Source organism: Xiphophorus hellerii, chromosome 6 (assembly GCF_003331165.1).
Source record: "Xiphophorus hellerii strain 12219 chromosome 6, Xiphophorus_hellerii-4.1, whole genome shotgun sequence".
NCBI classification, from domain to species: domain Eukaryota; kingdom Metazoa; phylum Chordata; class Actinopteri; order Cyprinodontiformes; family Poeciliidae; genus Xiphophorus; species Xiphophorus hellerii.
This window is the reverse complement of record NC_045677.1, coordinates 15,331,821-15,352,942: the sequence shown is the minus strand read 5'-3', so window position 1 is coordinate 15,352,942 and position 21,122 is coordinate 15,331,821. Positions and strand designations below refer to the sequence as shown.

At 38.9% G+C, this 21,122-nt stretch overlaps 1 protein-coding gene across 9 annotated transcripts; it reads left to right on the top strand.

Annotated features, from left to right (window-relative positions):
- Positions 1–140: 140 nt before the first annotated feature.
- Positions 141–19,587, top strand: gigyf2 (GRB10 interacting GYF protein 2). Of its 9 annotated transcripts, none has more exons than XM_032565673.1 (30): positions 141–228; positions 1,974–2,025; positions 2,200–2,356; positions 2,494–2,589; positions 3,352–3,460; positions 4,334–4,439; positions 4,573–4,613; positions 4,709–4,741; positions 4,864–5,043; positions 5,810–6,021; positions 6,151–6,298; positions 6,768–7,019; positions 7,106–7,278; positions 7,390–7,546; positions 7,646–7,812; positions 8,762–8,856; positions 9,248–9,376; positions 9,986–10,116; positions 10,204–10,304; positions 12,086–12,226; positions 12,311–12,469; positions 12,530–12,793; positions 12,879–12,998; positions 14,565–14,798; positions 16,644–16,840; positions 16,991–17,142; positions 17,251–17,441; positions 18,348–18,351; positions 18,468–18,611; positions 18,715–19,587. In XM_032565673.1, the coding sequence occupies exons 2-30, from the start codon at positions 1,988–1,990 to the stop codon at positions 18,780–18,782; spliced, it is 3,999 nt and encodes a 1,332-aa protein (XP_032421564.1). In that variant the 5' UTR covers positions 141–228; positions 1,974–1,987; the 3' UTR covers positions 18,783–19,587. The 9 variants fall into 9 exon arrangements, with proteins under 9 accessions (XP_032421564.1, XP_032421565.1, XP_032421563.1 ...); XM_032565674.1 differs by having other exon boundaries at positions 4,552–4,613; positions 4,864–4,968; XM_032565672.1 differs by having other exon boundaries at positions 4,552–4,613; positions 12,548–12,793.
- The last annotated feature ends 1,535 nt before the right edge of the window (positions 19,588–21,122 follow it).

The window sequence follows — 21,122 nt, the reverse complement described above, 5'->3', positions numbered from 1 at the left end:
ATTATTATTATTATTATTATTATTATTATTATTATTATTATTATTATTTCTGAATGTGACATTTAGGGAGTAATCATTACCACTTTGTACTAGTCAGCAAATCTGTCCACTGCATACGGGTTTATGTGTATTGTCATGTGACCCAGACTCAGCCATCTTGTGGAAAACGAAGAGAGAGAGCCACTCAACAACACGCATACAAACCCTGAGCTGTCACAGCCACCAGAGGTAAGACAGCTAAAGTTTCATACACCAGCCAGGAATATTTATACATTTGACTTAAGTCCCATATGAAAGAGGCATGTTCTTACGGCGGGGAGCTGGTTGGGGGTGCTGTTTAAGCTACCATGTTGACTTGGCCTTGCAGCATCGAGATAGAGTATGTTGGCGTTCCGGTTAGGTCGCGCTGGGTCCGGTACAGCTTGACGAAGAAACACCGCTGTGGATCCAGTGTGCTCGGGAGGGCCGCGTGCAGCTATTAGCTAGTCAGTTAGCATGCTAGCTTCTACGGTTAAATATATAAATTAACTTCCAGTTCAGTGGTGCTCGTGTTAAATATATTAAACACATAAAAATAATATTGAAATAATTATCAACGTATAAATACTTGTGTATGACAAACGTATACTTTGCCACCCTTGGGCTAAAGAACCTTAAGCTAACGTGCTAACACAACTGGCTCTCGTGTTGGTTGGAAAAATACATTCAGGTAACAGCATGTAGCTAAAGAGTACTTTAACTTCAAGTGCGCGGCTAAGTTACAGTTTATATATTATTGTACGCTCAGTTCTTATAACAACGTGATTGACGTCAAATAAAGTTTTCTGTTGAATTGTTGAACCTATAAACTTGACTCGCTTCTTCTGACATCGCAGTGAGGGCTATTTCTGTTTAACCTTTTAAAGCAACTTTCAGTGTTCAAACCGAGCGTTCCCCTTTATGGTCAAATGCAATCTGATGTTAAGCAGCTGGATTGGTCGTAATGGCCGATATTGAATAACTTTCCCTTAGGGATTGAAGTTTATATCATAACAGGAGTATAACAATACAAATGTATCATCTTCTTCTCTGAAGAACTTTGAGCTCTTCTCAAAAGTGTATTGCTCCAATTACCGACTAGTCTTTTACCGATTTCAACAGTTTTTGTTTTAAACCGTTTCAGTCATGTCATGCAAAGTCTGATGAAACAATTGATTTATGTAAACATTGCGAAATGAGAAAAACACATGTGTAACTTCTCATAGATGTTTCTAACTCATTTTGAGTTGGTCTATCAATTCTCTTTAAGTGGAGAAATACACTAACTAACTTGTCCAGGATTTCATATGGCAGTAGTAAACATTTGTGCCTGCCATTTGAAGAAGCCTTTCATTGGAGTGCTTTGCTGTCAAGCTGATGTAATATATATAAATATTGTCAGTCCATGATTCTTTTTCACGGAGTGAAACCTTATTTGTTTAAGCTAAGGGCACCTCTGTTATCAACTGCAGGTAGTGGACCTGCATTGCGCTCAGGGAGGCTTCCTAAAATAGCAGATTGAAATCTTAAACTGTTTATGCTCTCTTGGGATGGGCCATATATCTTGAACAGCTAAAATTCACTAAAATCAGTAAGCTGGTATTTAAACTGTTACCCAACGTGTCCTAATCTCAATAAAGCTTTATCTGACTTTCATGAGTTCAGGAGGATTGTTTTTGGATGCAATAACTGTTAAGTTTATTTCTAATGAGACAACTATCATTATAAATAAAAGGGTGTAAATTATTAAAATGCTCATTCTGATAATTATCAAAATATAGTTAATGGTTATTTAGAATTATTGTAACTGTAACATAAGCAAGATTAAAATCACTGTTATTTCTAAAACTTTATCTTGCACCGTTGTCTACACATGATTACGTTTGATTCCCAATCTTTGTACTTGTTAGAAATAAATGGATGATAATCTCTTCTTTTTCTTTGCATGTTTAAAGAACGTCAAGGAAAAATGGCCGAAACCCAGACACTTAACTTTGGACCCGAATGGTAATTAAACAGGCATGAATGGTTGAACATGATGACAGTCATAATTCTTTTTGTTCTGACATGAGTACTCTTTGACGCTCCTGCAGCTTTCCCATACATGTTCAGTCTTGCCAACTGCTGCTGTCTCTTGTTTTTTTGACCATTTTGCCTAACAACATTTTCTTTCTCTGCAAGGCTCCGTGCCCTGTCTGGAGGTGGGGTCGGCGGTGGTGGTGGAAGCAGCAATGCTGTTACTTCTCCCCCACTCTCACCTGCATTGCCAAAGTATAAACTTGCAGACTATCGTTACGGGAGAGAAGAAATGTTAGCACTTTATGTAAAGGACAACAAGGCGAGTATTTTTGCAGCGACTGTATCTTTCGCTCAGTCAGTGTTGATTTACATAAAAATGTTAAATCCGTGATGAGATGCATGTTTTCCTTAGTTTAGCATCTTTTAGAAACAAAAATGTCTTTTCCTCTCTTCCAGATCCCTATAGACCTACATGATAAGGAGTTTCTACCCATATTGCAAGAAGAACCTTTGCCGCCTCTGGCACTCGTGTCTTTTACGGAGGAAGAACAGGTAGGAAAGCAATAAGAGGCCTGACAAACAAACACACTCACAAAATTCTGACCAATCACGAAATAGTTTTGCAAGACGGTGGAGGGCGAAAAGTTTGGTTTGTGAGAAGAAGAGGTGGGCGACATGAGGCAAAATTACACAATTTTCATCACGTAACAATTTTCATCAAGCAACAATGACAACTGATGTCGGTGCTCTCAGCAAGGCTCCAATTCAAGCAATTCAGGCTTGACCTACTTTAGGCCAGTTGATAATTGAGATGCTTCAGTCATGTCGACTTCTAATAATAATCATTTATGTTACCTATAATAAACTTTACTTACTCTAGCTGTTTAAGTTTCTTAAAATGCTAAAAGTTACATCTCCTTTTCCCCAAATTTCTGTGTGTGCTGAGTTTTCCCCTGGATAGCTTTTCAGAATAGATGCATGTTTGATTTACCAACTATGTGGATCTGTGTGTGCTTTGCTTGGCATTGTAATTAGGATGTAATTAGATTTGTAAGTCTCTTCATATTTCACATTCTGTAATGCAGATGAGTTTTTTTATTTGTAAAACTACAAATGATACTATTGAGTGCAAAGCTTTTGCATTTTTGTGATATGTGTTGGACATTAATGTCAATTGCAAAAAGATTTTTTTCTGTGAGAAAAAAATATTATTTAGGTTCATTCATAAATTAGTCATAAAGGTATTAACAAAGGATCAATCTGAAGAATTCACTGTTTGCTCCCCTCTCCCTCTCCCCCTCTTTATATCTGCAGAGAAATTTTTCTATGTCTGTAAACAGCGCAGCTGTACTCCGGCTGACAGGGCGAGGCAGTGGGCCCATAGCTGGAGCGCCAAGAGGCCGAAGTACATCTAGAGGTAGAGGTAGGAATTGAACAAAGACCATACACTATGGTGTCAAACCTCTGGGGAATAAGTGACTTCAAGAGCAGACACATATTTCATTTGCTGAGCTGCTGATCTTGTGGGGCTTCAGAGAGAAAACAACTGTAGATGATTGAGATTCCTTTTGGCAGCCCATCATTGTTCCCACACTTTGAGGCATGGGGTGTATCAGTACCCCTCTCTAGTTGTTGTGCTTACCCGGCATACCAGCTGTTTGAGCTCGTCAGTCCTTTGAAGGACTAAACTTCCTTTAAAACACAGTGATTTTTTTTACCAGTTACAGGGCTGTATAGCACTTTGCCCCGGTGATTTTTGATTTGATAGCGAGGCAGCCTGTTGGTCTGTCTCAACCTAACTTCAGTAAATACACTGCTGACAATCAGAATTTTAGCTCATGTGCTCTTGACCAATTACTAACAGTAAACTGACTTGTAGAAACTAACAAGCAACACATGTGTTCAGTTTTGCTCAGAAACCAAAAGTGATTTTGAAGATGGAGTTTGTCACAAGCAGGAGTGGACTGGCCATCTGGCGTTTTTTTTTTTTGGTTAGCTGTCAGGCTGCACTTTGGGACAGTCATGGTCATTCTTACTTGAAGTTTGTTTGTTGTGCAAAACTCACAAGAAAATGTTGGGGGTAGACCAACTTCATTTACTTGATAGGTGCATGTTCCCTCTCTTCATAAAGTTAAAGAGGTCATAAGGATATTTTCATGTGTTTTGGTAACATGAACAACTTAAAGTTGTTGTTAGGCAAAGCATCCGGAACTTCAGGCTCATTTCACATGTACTATGTTCATGTCCCATTTATGATTAAATATTATCTCCTACTTTCTATACTTTTAACTTTTAGGGCGGGGAAGAGGTGATGGAGGGTTTTACCAAAGAAGTTTTGACGACGTGGAAGGTTTTGGTCGTGGAGGGAGGGAAATTCACCGCTCTCAAAGCTGGGAAGAAAGGTATTGGAACATGACTTTCTGGTGTCAAAGTGTTTCTGGCAACATCAAGCATTGTTTTGACCAATACAAATGTGCAGTGAGATTTGTTTTTGACTGGTCTGCTCCTTTTTAGTGATGACTTTTTTTCCACCAGGGGAGATAGAAGATTTGAAAAGCCAGGTCGAAAAGACCCAGGTTGGTGTCACATTTTGTAGCTCAAATAATCAATATGTGTGTATCTTGGCATACAAACTGCTTCACCAACTTGTTTTTGTCTTTTCACATATCAGAAGCTGCTCCTGGGCATTTTCAGATCAATCACAGTAAGTGTGCTTCGCAGAAATTAAAGTTATTCACTGAAAATTTTGGGGTAAATTACGCGTTGCCTATTGTTTAGTGTTTATATCATGATCCCTGTTTAATTTCTGCCTGGTCGTTTTAACAGCCCGACCAGGCACCTACGAGGATGGAGGGACAGGTCTACCCAGGAAGCACGAGTTTACGCGTTCAGAGAGTGAGAACTGGCGTACTTCTCGTGATGATCAGAACGGTGAGGATGATGAGGGGGGCTGGCACCTGGCAGGTTCTCGTCGGGACAATGAACGCTGGTGCCCCCCGAGCCCAGGTGGGCCCTGTATGAGCCACGTCACCTATACATTTACCTTAGATGAATCATCTTTGATAAATGCATTGGTGGATTATGTCCTATTTGTTTTATGACCCTGGGCTTATCATTGGGTGAAAAGTACTTTCATAAAAACAGAATTTTTGAATATCTTGCTTTATTTTTGAAAGTGTAACTTTCAAATAATATTCCATGACTAACATAAAACAAAAGTAACCAGCAGAGTTACTTTTTACTAAGGATGAGAACTGATAAGGATTTAGCGATGCTATTTCAATTAGCAGTCTCACTTAGCAATCCGATTCCTTATTGATTTTCTATTTGATTCTCCTTAAGTTAGAAAAATAAACTCTTAATTTAAAATATGTGCCATTTTGTATTTGATTTAAAAAGCCTGCCTCAAAAAATAAGAATGAGCATTTTAACATGAAATGCAACAGCTTGCACATTAAGTTTTTGTGCAGACAAATTTGCACGTTTCCCTTGTCAGGAAGGATTTCTCCAACTGTGAAAAGCATTCTGAGATGTTATTTATTATTGTACTTGTCTTTGATGAAGAGATAGCTAAAAGTGTTCAAGAGCGTACCTCTGATCCAGTTCTTGCCATGGAGAAATATCTGTAGTTATCACCAAGTTTTAGTTGCATTTACATTATCACAAAATGTACACAGAATATGGAAGAAATCCAGTTTTATTATCTTTATTTCAGTTTAAACATGTGACTGATAGTTTTTTGGGGGGTTTTTTTATGTTGCATTTTTCCTAGATGGGCCTCGGTCTGCAGGGTGGCGGGAACATCCAGACCAACGTCGGCGCTTCCCATTTGACGCCAGAGAAGAGGAGCGCGGCTACAGGAGACCAAGGTCAGGCAGCGGCAGCCTGGAGGATGACCGAGACTGCTTACCAGAGTGGTGTCTGGAGGACGCAGATGAAGAAGCTGGAACGTTTGATTCCTCAGGAGCTTTTCTTTCTCTAAAGGTAAGATATGAAAAACAGTTAAATATTTACTTCCTGTCATTTCACATTTGAAAATAAAATGTCATCATTGAGGTTTCTGGGATGATGCTGGTGTCAACTTTGTTTAAATATTCTCTCTTTTGCTATCAGAAAGCGTCAAAGGAACCGATCCCAGAAGAAGCAGAACTTGACTTCAGACCTTTGGAAGAGTGTGACGAAGGTCTGGAGGAGGAAGATATTTTATCCAGGGAGACCAAAGAGACAGAAAAAGAAGCCAAAAGAGAACCTGATCGAAAAAGTCAGTAAAATAATCATCACTTTAGATTTAGTTTTGCTTTTACATAAACTCGTGCATCTAAATAGAAATCAGCAAGAAATTCATTTATTTCAAAATGGAGTCTTTCTTTAAAACAAAATTTATCTTCTGATGCTACATTTTGTTCTTTTAAAACGCATCTGTCATCTTAAAGGAGGGTCTGAATTGTTGTTTTGATTTGAAAAACTAAGCCAGAAGTTTAAAGGGTGAAAGAACAAAAAGCCACCCAGTGTTGTTATAAAGCTTACAGAGCACGTCTGTTACTGGAAGAAAAAATCAACCAACTTCTCCACCTTTCCTCTTGTCTTCTCTGATTTCTTTTATCTGTGCGGAACAAGAACCTTTTTTCTGACGCCGTTTGTCTTTTTGGGCCAAAACAAAAGTAAAAATATCTGAAATGGAAAACCGATTAATTAATTTTGTGAATTTGTGCTTCTTTTAATTGTTTCAGACTTGGCCAGAATGTCAGAAGGCTGTCCGTCTCTTGGTCCAGTCGTGGCTTCAGCAGTCTCAGAGTTGCAGCCCCCTGCTCAGAATTTGTCTCCAAACCATCCCAGCAGAACAGATGAGACTGAAGGACCAGCTGAGCGCCACCCGCCCCTGGAGCTCCCACCAGAGCCCTGCAAAGCACCGCTTCGTATTCCCATGTCTAGTAGTATTCTGGAGTCGCACCCCATGACCCACATTTCCACCAACCTGCCTGGTGGGACTTTATTTCCTATCGAAAATAAACTGCTTTCTGCACGCACCCTGCAACTCACAATTTCTGCTTATGTGTGTTTTATACAGAGGTTTCTGCTCCGTCATCCACTATTCATTTACCACAGCAAAAACCCATAGAAATCTCTGTGGCAATAAACAATGCTTTACCCTACACAACAAATATAATAGCACCTATAAGTAGGCCCACCACGGTGACGCATGACACTGATGAAGATGAGGGTCTGAAACACTTTGAACAAGTAAGTTTCTACAAATTCTGCTGGAAGTTGTCATCAAATACTGTTCTGAATAATGTTACACTACAGATGTGTATATTTGTGGGTGAGTTAAAGTGATATATTCTTTTCTAGGAGGCAGAAAAGATGGTAGCATACCTCCAGGACAGCGGGGTGGATGATGACAGACTTGCAGCAAAGACTTCAGAGAAGCCTAAACCTGCGGGCCTGCCGCTTACCCATGAAGCTGCTCTCAAGTGGTTTTACAAAGATCCACAGGGGGAGATACAGGGTGAGAAGGCAGGAAGCTCAATGTGCTCTACATTTCAACGTCGCATTGTTTCTCACAACATGTCTCATTTGGACCCCCAATTCACTTTTACATCCTCAGGTCCGTTCAGCAATCACGAGATGTCTGACTGGTTTCAGGCTGGTTACTTCACCATGTCTCTGTTGGTCAAAAGAGGCTGTGATGAAGTGTTCCAACCTTTGGGAGAGATGATGAAGATTTGGGGGAGGGTGCCCTTTACTCCAGGCCCCGCACCGCCACCACTACAAGTAGGAACCCCTTCAAAATCCAAGTGACTCTCTGATGTTTTACAGCGTTTGAGAAGTGATAACTTGAAACCTGTGTTAGAGCACTCAGAAATAAGGGATCAAATCAGCTGTTTTTCTTAAACAGTCAAGCTGAGAGGAAATTTTCATTACCAACCTGGGAGCTAAATATAGATTATGTGCTTGATTTCTTGTCAGGCATTATTAGCTGCTTTGTTCACAAATATTTGACCTTTTCATTCTGCCAGCTATTCTTAGCCACGATTGAATTGACTTGGATTGTTTTCTATCGTTTTTTACTAATGCTGATAAATACGAGTGCTCTCTGCAGCTCCTCTGGATTTTATAAATGTTTACAAATGAAGACTGATAGTATCTTGTAAACCAATGTTTTGTGCATCGCTGTCAGAGGCTGTTATGCTTCTTAGAACTCCAGAATGAACAATGGGTAGTTTCAACATAGAGCTTGTTGAGGAACAAGAGTTTCCAGGAACTTGATTATGCAGCTCTGTGGTGAGTTTAATGTTAAACCAGTTTGATTTGCTTGAAGGCTTTTCAGGTTTCGTTTTCTTTAGTACCAGGCAGTGACCTGTAGATGGCATTAGAGTGCACCCAATTTCCCATTATATTTTTATGAAGCAAAATTGTTTTGAATTTACTGTTGTCCTATGATGTTTTTAAAGGTATTTGGTTACATTTTCTTAGCTTGAGAGTTTGAAATATTTCCTGAAAGTGTAATATTGATGTGAAATTAAAACGTAGTTTGTAGTATGTAGTTTGTAGTAGTTTAACCTTCAAATAAAGCCTCTGCTTTGATCTCAATCAGAGCATGCAACATTTTAGGCTTTCTAAGGAACATGTTAGGACTTTAAATAACAGTCATTTATTTGATTGATTTATTTTTTTAACACTGCTGTGATCTGTTCTTATTTGATCCTTCTCTGTGTTGCAGGCTGATGGTGACCAGGAGAGATTAAAGAGACAGCAGGAGCTCACTGCTCTCAACCTTTACCAGCTGCAGCAGCTGCAATATCAATACCTCCTCAGGTATGTTTAGACTCTCTCTGCAAGCAAGCAAATTTGTTGTGTTATCTTTCTCTACACAAACATCTGCATTTCATTTTAAACCATACAAACTATAGACCAATGTGTGAAACAGACAGGGTTCCCAGTTATTGAGTGGGTTAAGTTAATAGCATAACAATGAACATAGAACTTGCTGGGCCTTGTCTGGCTTTAATTGTAGGTACATGCTGCCTTTTCTTGTCGTGTTCCTCCTGCTTCCAAAATCTCAACTACACAAGTCAATTGAAGCTTGTCTCTGGATTAGAACTTATTCAACATAATGTAATTGAATCTTTTACCATCACATGTTAAGTTATTCAGTTCCTGACTTTGTTTCCTCTTTCTTTTTGTCTCTTGTTTTGCTCCGGAACAGGCAACAGTATGCCCAGGCGTTGGCCCAGCAGAAAACTTTAGTTCTCAACTCAGCTCCTCTCCAACAGCAGCAGCAGCACCAACAGCAGATCAACATGCTTCTGCAGCAATACCAGGCTCTAAAGATAAGGTTGGGAGCAATTAGTTAAAAAAAAACATTTTAGGTACACTTTGGAGGGGTGTAAAAAGTTGCATTAAAAGTGTCATTATTTACCAATGACACTTCATGACAACAGAAGATTCCATCATGTTTATGACAGTGTTATGTCAGTCTTATGCAGAACCCTTCAAATAAAGTGCTACCAACATTTTCTGTTCCCTTGCTCTAAGTCCATATTTAGCTTATGTTCTTCTGCTTGATCTGGAAAACATAACATTGCGATGCTGTTAAATATTGTGATGATAATATAGATTATGTTCAACCTACATTTTCCTTCTCGCTCACTTTCTTTTTAATCATCACAACACCTTCACCGTTCTCCTGCTCTTTCTGATCTCACTTAATAAGACTTATATCAGGTGTTTGTGTAAAGAACTGTTAATATATGTGCTCAAATGCAAAGTTTTAACACACGACCCCTAAAATATTGTAGCCTACTAAGTATTTGCAACCAATCAGCCTTTTGTAATTGCAATAATTCACACGTTGACCTTAAGATAACATTTGGGATTTACATGTCTGGCACAATTTTCAATAGTGGTGTATTAATTTCCGCTGTTGTTGCCTGTGTTTTTGTAGTGCTTCTGACAGTCTTCTACCTCCTGTTACCCGATCCCTGTCAGTCCCTGACTCGGGTTCGGTGTGGGAAATGCAGAATCCCTCTTCTCAGGCCTCCTGCACACCAAACCTTCAACAGGCTGCTACAAGCAGTGAGTTTCTGTTTTTGGTGTTTGGCTGCATTTGCTGTTGCAGAAACAAATCAGTTACATAGATAATTTCTTATTACTTGCACACAGCCTGGGAAGGCAGCAGTGTATGGGATTTGCCTATAGACTCAGTGGCACAAGCACCAACTATTGAGCAGATGCAGCAGTTTGAGAAGGCAAGGTCTGCAAAGGTAAGCATCACCTCATCAGACTTTAGTTGTTCTTTCTGGCATTTAAAGATTCCTCAGTGTTAAATTTAGGCCAACATGGTTTTTCCCAAGATGTGCTATTTTGGAATATGAAATAACGCTAGTGTACATTTCACAGCTTCTTTACTAAATATATTCCAGATAATGTTTTCCTGCACAAAGGTGTAGATAATTCTGCTGACTCTAAATAAGAATTGCTAGCTGATGTTAATAGATCACACATTTCAAATGCTGCGCTTCAACTGTGTCAGTGGCCCTGATTTATCAAAACATGCTGCATTATTATTTTCTCTGTTATATCGTTTGTAATCTGAGTGTGTGTTGCATCAAGAGGTCTCAGATTGTGAACACAGGTTTATGTTGAAGTGAACCTTTGGAGGTACAGACAGAATACCTGGATTCGTTTCAGAGTACTTGTTCACTCTTAAGCAAAATGATGTTAAGCAGCAAAATATTTTTTATTCAGTGAGTTACATTGTTACAGAGCTAGCTTAAATGTGTCTTAAGGAAAGCAAAGTTCTGCTATTACAGAATCTCAAATTTAACGGGAGACTTGGACAGAAAGTAATGCTGTTGTCTGCCTACCTACTTATCGGAGATGACAGGATATTTTAAAGCAAAACTACTTTTAGCTTCTGAAGTAACAAATGCCTGTACAGCAGTGATTCGGCTCAAGATTTCTCACAAAAATTGCTGCTGTATTTAAAATGATACAGTAGAAATCTGGACATGAGCAAGGTTTCAGTGTGTATGCATGCACACAGGAACAAGTGATTATTTGAGCAAAGCTGATTTTAAAAAAAATATATATTGTGCTAATAATGGGTGATTGTTAAAGGTATTGCTCCTTACAGCTAGTCATTTTGAAGTAGTTATTTAGAAAGGGACAATGTATAGATCAAACATTAAATGTCACCACAAGCCAAAATCTAGAAGCACTTTTAAAGAAGGAAGCTCGTTGCTCCAAAACCATAACAATGCAGCTGCTCTCCATGCCGGGGTTTTCCGTGCCTTTTCGGTTCCTTTCATTGTATCATTGGTGCCCAATGAATTCACATATGGACCAATGGAGATGGGTCTGCCTTGGATCACCTACACCAAGTCTGTTTATCAGTCCTTCCAGGATATTTCAATGTTTTTTTTATTTATTTCTGCAGTCTGAAATGACTGATTTCGCAGCACCTGTTTTTCAAAAAGTTGCATCAAATTTCTTTTGAAGCTTTATTTTTGCCATAAATGGTCTTACAAAAACGTTGAATTGCTGCACATAACCTTCCCAAAAAAGACAAAAAGTGCAAAACATTAACTATCTCAAGTGTAAAACAAAGACTTCAGTATAGGTCATTCAAGTTAACACAGACTGTATACACAATATAAACAAAACCTACAGAACATCTTTAGAATGTTAGGCAAAAAAGGCAAATATTACCATTTGGCTTCACACATTCAACTTTCTGTCATGAAATGGGAGGTTAAATTAAGAGGACTGGTAACGAATTAGTGGAATTGCAGTGATTCATCAGAAAATAAGGAAATGCAGAAAACGTTGGTCAGATTTGTGATGACAAGGGAAAATTGAAAGTGCACAAAATATGTGAAAAAATGTTTAGTGAATTTACTTTAATAGTTGCGATTGCACCTTCCTATTGGGACTGGTTTATGGCCAACAGAGAAGATGTTGATCATCACCTTCGATATGATCTACTCAAATTTTTTAATGAGCTTTGATCATACCGATGTTTAACTTATGCTTAAATATGTAGTTGGAGCTGGAGAGACGGGAGGCAGAGTTAAGAGCAAAACGGGAGGAAGAAGAAAGGAAACGTTTGGAAGAGGCTCTCAGGGCTCGACAGGAGGAGGAAAGGAAACGGCTGGAAGAAGAGGAATTGGCTAGGCATAAACAGGTGGCGCAATTTAACTGTATTCAAATTGAGTAAAGTCTAGGAGTAACTTTTTTTAACGGCACCGACTTAATATTGGATCTTTAGGAAGAGGCTCTGAGGCTACGAAGAGAACAAGAGGAGGCGCAACGCAGGCAGAAAGAAGAGGAGGAGAGGAAGGCGCAGGAGGAAGCTCTCCGAAGATTGGAGGAAAGACGGCGGGAAGAAGAGGAGAAAAAGAAACGGGAAGAGTTCCTTCGGAAACAGGTAAATAAATAATAAATTCTCAAAGCAGTGATTTTCATAAAAATGATTCAATAAAAGCAGTTCTCTCTTCTGCATCAGGAAGAGGAGCATAGAAAGCAAGAAGAACTGGAGGCATTGAGAAGGCGCGAGGAGGAGAAGAGGCGAGTGGAGGAGGAGGCCGCTGCTACTGCTGCAGCTCTTGCACTGCAACAAGAGGAGCAAAAAAGAAGAGAGCAGGAGGCCCAAAGACAGCAGGAGCTGCAAAGACAGAGGCAGCAGCAACAAGAGGCCCTCAGAAGACTGCAGCAGCAGCAGCAACAACAGCAGCAGCTCGCACAAATGAAGGTAAGGACTCACTGCCAGCTTTAGGTGTTAAAAACTGAACAAAATGGACCTAAATGTTGAGAAAACCTTTTGTCCTGGTTTGCAGCTTCCATCATCTTCTAAGTGGGGTCAGCAGTCAGCCAACCACAACCACACACAGAATGCCTTGTCACTGGCCGAGATCCAGAAACTAGAAGAGGAGCGAGAACGACAGGCATGTGAGGAGGTAAGACCCACGATGATGTTACACTCTACCTCCTTTTTTTGTAATTCTCTACATTTTTAACTTGAAATAAATATGTTACCTTTAGCTTACACTCTCCAAAACAAACTGTTGTGTTTTTGCTATGTTTCTCCCAGTCAGAGATTACTGATTGGCACCTCAGTGCAATACAGGTAAAGAAAGGTGGAAGTACATTGGATCAAAATATGAGTAATATATTTATGAGGAATGCCTCACTATTGAGATTTGGGCTAATATTCATGTTACTGTTATGGCTAGTAATATAATTTTTTGAGAACATGATAAATGACCACCCAGCTGATATTGCTTATCTGCTTTAGTTAAACTCCCCACATGTCTCTGCTGCATCACTATTGCTGTCTTATGACCAAGCAAATAACTCCTTGCTTCCTCAAATGGCAACAAGATGGAAATGAAACATCGGTTGTTAATTTTAGTCAAGTAATATTTATGGGACCGATATGTTAGAAAATGTTAGGCCCTGATATATATTTTAAAATAGTTTTTTACTGAAGCCATGTCAAATCACTTAAAACGAGATGTGTCTGATCTCAGCAGAGACTGTACTTCAACAGTACAAGGAAACTATCTATTGATACTGGTGAACGTCGCAATATTGATGTACAGATTTAGAAAAGTCAGAAGTTAACTTAAAATCTCTCGGAGCGATGCATCAATCTTGAAATTATGACATTGGAGTATGGTTAAACTTTTTGTCTTGGGTGCACCGACTGCAGTTTTCTGACCGATCTCTGTTTATTGATCTGTAAAAAGCCCGACCTGCCGATTCAAATTTTTTAAAATTTTTGTCTGAAATGTTGCGAAAATTTAGCAAGAGTTGGTAACAGTGGGGTGACTATTATTAACTGAAAACGTGCAAACATGACTGCGGTGGGCCGGTCAGTTAGTTAAACCTCTTTCATGGGAGAGCAGAAGAGGACAATGGATGATTTTTAGATCTTACTGAGGTAGATGAGATCGGTGGAAATGATCCATTTCACATTTAACTATCGACCGATCTCCCAAAATTAAAGAAATCGTCAGGGCTGATAAATTGGTGCACCTCTAGTTTTGTTGCAAATACTCAACAGGGTCGCAAGAAACTTGTTGAGAAAAAAAAAGCAAACACAAAAGAAGAACACACAGGAAGAAGTCTGCATGTTTCATAAAGACAATGATTTTTATGCAGGACAATGCTCCATCACAAAGTACTCATTTGAGTTAAAGATGAAAAACTTAAGACATTACCCCCATCCTCACCTGAACTTGTTCTCAATTTGTAAACAGGAAGAAAAACAGTTCATCTTTCTGACCATAATCTGAGAGGCTGTGGTCGCTGCTGCACAAAACGTTGATCACTAGGTTTACTTGAATCAGAAATAACCCTCCATGTTTTAGTTTAGTTTAAGCTAAAACACCCAGACAACTCGCTACGATCATCTCAGACTGTGGAAGCAGAGCGACATCTCTATTTCTCGACTAATAAATGAACTTCATGTGTGACCTATCCTTGCTAAAAACACTTTTGTGGTCCTCTCACCCTTACAGCAGCGACGTCAGCAGCAAGAGCTCCTAAAGCAGCAGCAACAGCAGGCGCTACAACAAGCCCAGCAGTCGCATGCCAAGCTCTCTGGTTGGGGTAATGTAGCCAAGCAACCTGTTATCACCAAGTCTTTGCTGGAGATTCAGAGGGAGGAGGCCCAGCAGATGAAGCAGCGGAAGGAGCAGCCACCCCAACAACATCCCACCGTCACCCAGCAGACCCGAACTCAAAACAGAACCGTATGTAACACAGTCGATTGCACCAAGCTTTAGTTAGTGACTTCATCAGTGCCTTTTTCACTAAATTGATCTCTCAATGTATGTTTCAACACACTGATATTGCAGTTAAAGAAAAGGTCTGTGATCATAAATCAGTTTTGTTTAGGTAATATTAGGGCTGTCATAATCATAAAATTTTTACTCGTTAATATTGCATAACACAGATTAATTAAACTATTATTTTAACCTAACAGCCTCTCTCCCAGGGAGGAGCGCTTTTTGGACTCGACACACAACGAGCGACAAGCAACAGCGAAAGAGAAATTTTCCACAACAGCAGACGGCAACAAAAGTTTAAAAATGTTCAGTTTTCTCGTGTTGCGTCATTGGTCCATGTCTGCACATCTACATGTACAAGCTCGAAATTTCACATGCACGATTTACGCCGGTCGCTCGGCTGGATGAGGATAAGCGACCGTTGCCTTGTCGTACGAGTTCCACTAGAAAGGAATGGAGAGGAAGACTTCTAAATGAATATTTAAAATAAAATGACTTCATTTAAACCTACTTGAATATAAAAACCTGGAAAAATGAGAATCTTCAGACATGTTTTGTATTAGACAAAACAGTTTTAGAAAATATGCACACAGTGAGTGGAGATTTTTGGTATGGGCTGGATGGGCAGTTACGCAGGGTGGCATCAGAAAGGGGCAAAGGAACCCAAAAACTAGAAAATTAAATGTATCTTATCTCTCAGTTGTACCCAGAACAAGTTTGGTACTTTTTGGTACATGTTTAGTGAAGTAAGTTTTTCATACCTGCAGTTTAGTAGTAGGAGTCTACATTACCTGCTTTCTGCAGCCAAAAAAGACAAACATGTAGTTTCTTGCATTTTAATTGGTTAGAATGCGACAGGAGGGCCTTGCACAACTACGTGTGTATTTATATTTCAAGCTTACAAAGTTAGTCATAGTGATTAATAACAGTGCCAAAGTGTGATTAATCTGACTAAATTTTTTAATTGATTGATAGCAGTAGTTCATATTATTTCATACCATTTGTCATGACTTCACTTGTTATTCAAGTTTTGAAAGTAGCAGTTGATGCAATATGGATTTCCCTGAAATTTCCTCCAGCAGATTAAAATAGTCAGTGAAGTTTGTTGCCTGGTGCATGTTGCCATGTTTGTAACAGTTTGTGGTGTTTGTCAAACAGAAAGAGCATGAAGGTTGTTTAAATATGAACATGGAGGTAATTATTTTTGCAAAATGATGCACGGAAATCCAAAGCTGTCCCATGACTTCACACCTCTAAAGTCAAAGATTGTTATAGTTAGAATTGTGTTAGAGCCACTTCACGCATAGATTTGTCTTCTGCTGCCAGTTGTTGAATGCAGACAGATTTTATCATCCGTTTCTCAAAATTAGAACTCTGAAGCTGTAAAAATAAAAAGGGTATGCTTCACATTTGAACTGTTTTTTCTCAGCATATTGTGCACCAGGGTCAACCTAAGGGTTGAGTTTAAATGTAGTTTAGTCAGGTTTTAGGCTGAGAATTCTCAGGATTTTTAGTACAGCAAAATAGATTATTATATGGCACTTACAGTATAGGAGCCAACTTATTCAGACCTTTCTTTAACTTGTAAAGAAAAATATAAAAATAGTTTTTATTGCTGGCGACTTTGCATGTTTCTAAAAAGAGTGAATCCAATTTCTCAGTCCCACTGCTGAAAAGACAAATTTCATGTTCTGCCAATCATCATCTCCTGCTTTTAGCCTCAGACAACTTTGTGAAAATATGACGTAAAATGTGAGATTCATGTTGAAAATCATTGTTGACCTTAAAGCACCGTGTGTTTCCTCACAGACATCGCTGAGTAACTCCGTTTGGGGGTCTGTTAATACCAGCACCAACTGGGGCTCCGACTCCAGCAGTATCTGGGGCGACACCCACAACTCAAACATGGGCTTCTGGGATGAGGCCATAAAGGAGGCCGTCCAGCAGCCTCCCCAGACCAAAAAAGGCAACACCCAGAAGAACAACAAAGGCAACGCCAACCTCAGGTATTTGTTTAGAATGCCAAATTAAAACATTGTCTTAGTCAGAGCTTGTGGTGGAAAAACATGACTGATTATTTGAAAGATATGAGTAATACACTCATAATGACGATTAATATAACAGTAGCCCGATGTTCTTTTGTCCTCTCCATTAAGTAACTCTTTGAGTGGGCGAGCCAGTAAGAAGGTTGACGAGGAGGAGAAGCTGCTAAAGTTGTTCCAGGGTGTCAGTAAGAGCCAGCAGGACACATTTATGCAGTGGTGTGAGCAAACCCTGCACTCGCTCAACACAGCCAACAATCTGGATGGTAAACCCTAATTTATTTCTTTCAGGAAATGGCTCCAACCACATGTGATGATCCACCTCTCCTGGTGGCCTGAGTGACGAATAATTGTGCAATTTGTCTTCCTGCCAGTTCCAACGTTTGCATCCTTCCTGAAGGAATTGGATTCTCCTTATGAGGTGCATGACTACGTCAGGGCTTATTTGGGGGACACTCCTGAGTCCAAGGACTTTGCCAAGCAGTTCCTGGAACGTCGTGCCAAACAGAACGCTAATCAACAAAAACAGTTGCTGCCGAAGCAACAGCAAGCCAAGCAGCAGCAGGTAGAAAAGCCTAAACATTTCTTTACTTGATGATCCAATAACCCAAAAGTTTCATTTCTGTCTTTTGACTTTGAGTTCCAGACAAATTGTCTTATAATCAGGTCAAAATCTGACATAATCAGATGTCTTTTGTCTGAGAATAGTTACTCATTCAGGATCACACATTCCAAAGGACTAAAGCGACCGTGTTCAGCTAAAATAACCGTTGCATGCTAAAAAAAAATCTTTTTTTTTGCAATGTCTCATTATGAAAGAGCTAAATAAGTAATTCAGATTAATAGATGATTGTTTTTCAGTCCTGAACAGTTTTATTGTTGTTTTTATTGTTTGAAAATCTGGCTCCTACTAGGTGTATTTATTTTATTTTTTTTCATTATTTTGGAAAAAAACAACAAACTAATTAGCAAGAGGGAGAATTAATAGGAGAAATTTAAAGAACTGTCATACATCTTGATCTATTTTTCTCACCTAACTATAAACTTTACGCATATTTTTTCCAGTTTGGTTGAGTTGCAGCAGAACTGGAAAATGTTTTTTATCTTAAGGAGTCTCAATCTGAAATTTTTCAGACCCACATAGCTGATATTGTGTACATAGTGTTTCTCGCATGTTGGAACGTCCAAATGACAGGAAACTGAAATATTAACTAAACCCAACATTTTAATATAAGCTTTGTTATGGAAAAAATGAATTTATCCAAAGAAGATGGATAAATTGACGAGGAGGAGAATACAATACAGTCGTCCAGGTCAAAGTAAAAAGCTAATCAGGAAGAGTCGGCACATGAGTTTCATACTCAAGGACAGACGATTAAAATCACATCTCTGGGAAATCACTTTTAGTGTACAGACTTAAATAAGGTTATACTATGAAAGCTGACAAGAGATTGTTTAGTCAGAGGTGGAGCAGCCTTTCATGCAGACATCTGGTTGAATTAAGCAAAGGCAGGAGGTTCAATTTGTAATTTTAAGGCACCTGCAGGGTAATGATTGGGATCTCGTTAGTCTGATGATCTGTTTCTGCTCAAGGACTCTGTGTGGGGTGGAATGGGATCTTCAGCCATCTACCAATCCAACCATACAAGTGACCAGCAGCAACGATTTGAGACGGTCACCTCAGGGAAGAAGAAAAAGAAGCAGAAAATGGTCCGAGCAGACCCAAGCCTTTTAGGTGAGTTCAAACGTCCAGCTATTAAATTAATGAAACATCTTGGTTTTATTGCTATTGTGTACTAAGTCTTCTATTCTTTTCATTTTTCTTTTTCAAATGTTAGGTTTTTCTGTGAATGCATCATCTGAGAGGTTGAATATGGGGGAAATCGAAACCTTGGAGGACTTTTAAGGGACTGCAGCTGAGCAAATCCCAGTGACTGTATCCAGTTTGAACAGCAGCTGTTTTACCTAAACCCCAGCCCTCCCGGTTTCCACAAAATGTTTCTTTTGTTGTCGTTTCCCATCAATCATTTTCTCCATTACAGTTTTTTTTCTTTTCCGCTGTCTTGCAAACTGACCTATAGCTGGAGCAAACTGGTGAATGCACCGTCTGCCAGGCCAAATCGGCTCTCTTCAGAGATGTTGATCTCTTTTGGCTTCAGTTTGATTTGGAAACACTTCCTACAAAAACTTACTCAAAGAGATGACAAATTTGGCCTCTATAGTATGTGGATTTTGTTTTAGGAGTGGATGTTTGGGTTTCATAACATGTTAAAGAATAGAAAAAAATACTTTTGTTTTATTTATTAAAAGCCCCACTTCACCTCCTCCCCCTATCCACCCTCCCCTCTCCCCTTATTTGTTCGGCTGGTTGTTCATGGATACTAACGGCGAAGTAGAGCCCAAGGATTCATGCCCACTTATGTCCTGTTTTAAGGACATGTTCAAAAGTTCCAACTAGTTATCTATTTCTTGTAAAATACTAGGCTGTTAAAAGAATAAACTTTCATTTCTGCATCTGTATTATAATATATGAGAAGGATCTGCTGGAGTCATACTTTTTTATTGCAGTATGGAATAATAAAACAGTCTTATGTTTGGGCTGTTCACATCTGTGTCTGAACGATTCAGTAAAACCACAAATGTGCAAATCCCCACACTACAATACATGACACTTATAAGGAAAATGGGAATAAACTACTGGTAATTAAACACAGATACTGCTACAAGTTATTTTTGTCTTTAAAAATAAGCATAATTCATCTCTCTCAGCTTTAAAATCTGTCTTAAGTTTAAGTTCTCCTCGGTAGGGGGCCTAATTGCAAACCTCATGAAAGAAAAAATTATACAAATTTTATGAGTATATTAAAAATCAATAATAAACCATTACTTATTAAAACAAATATAATTAAGCAGACAAACATCAAATCACGCCTGGAGGAAATTTGAAAGATTGGAGAACGATTATACACAGCTTCTTGCAGTGATTAAAGATTTAACTATCAAATGGCAAGCTTCCTCTGGAAATGTAAATAATTTCACTTTTAATTTTTTTGGAAAAGTAAAAGAATTCACCAGAATGAAGGAAGACCTTCACGGTCTGTTAGGTTCTGATGCCTGAAAAATTGGCTTGAGATAAGTCGGGACTTCTTACTCGTAGCCTTCAGTCTCATTGAGTCAACGCTTCTAATGAACCGGACCTGGGTCCCTTGACCTGCGGTTCTGAATGTCCCGCTTCTCAGCTCAGTGGGCGGAGAATCTGCATGACATTTGTTCCACCCCACCTCAAGGCCGTCTTTCCAGGGACACAAAGAATGTTTTCATCTCAACACAGGTGTTGAAGGTTTCACAGTTTTTCTCCTTGGACTCGCAGGCGATCCAAAAACCATTTTGCTGTAATGTTAAAGAAGATTAGATGAATAAAACCAACACAACACCATGCTGGCTAGTCAGTAACTACAAGTTTTTGCCACATCTGTGTAGAAGACACAAACAGATTTTTCAATATTTTGGAAAAGGTTTGTTTTTCTATCCATAGAAACGCAGTGTAACAAAACATACGTTACTATTGCTGTCTATTCCTTCAAAGTCTGTGACCTGCACAGAGTCTTGGCAGAAAAAAAGATGTTTTGACATCTATTTATATATTTACGTTTTGCAAAACATTTTCTACATTTTCATCACACCATTGAGTTGTGGACAATCTTTAAGACTACTGATGTCACTTCAAAGCATTTTTCATCCATCTTAGAACAGTGCTTACATCTGGAAATTAATAATTGAAATGTTTTCTAAGTTATTTGTGCATTTCTGAAAGCTGCACATCTCTTCTGTGCAGAAGTAAGACTGAAGGTTAACATCAACACTGCTGTGTAGTGATACAGTTAAAGGCATGAAGTTACTTTTCTGATTTTATTTGATTTGAAGGCATATTAATCTTAGAGTGTTTAAGCTTCTGATTTTAAAGAAAGTAACTTAAAAATAATTTTTAAAACATTTTTTTGTACATTGCATTTAGTAATAAATTTTTTTTGTAATCCTCACCTAAAATAGGAGAGATTTAGGGTTATTTGCCATCAGACTGGGACGACGACTTGTCTTTTTACTCAAAGTATGTAAATATCCAGTTCTAACTATATATGAATGGGGTTTGTGTAATCTTAATCTAATAAGTTATGAAGTTGAAAATGTTTTTCCCATATTTTACTTTTTCAACATTAACCGGCTCCTTGCTTCAGATGGCATTTCT

Coding starts and splice junctions, on each gene's coding strand:
- gigyf2 (XM_032565669.1), top strand. CDS start 1,988: ATGGCCGAAACCCAGACACTTAACTTTGGACCCGAATG. Junction 4,614..4,708: donor GCCAGGTCGAAAAGACCCAG/GTTGGTGTCACA, acceptor TTCACATATCAG/AAGCTGCTCCTGGGCATTTT. Junction 9,377..9,985: donor TACCAGGCTCTAAAGATAAG/GTTGGGAGCAAT, acceptor GTGTTTTTGTAG/TGCTTCTGACAGTCTTCTAC.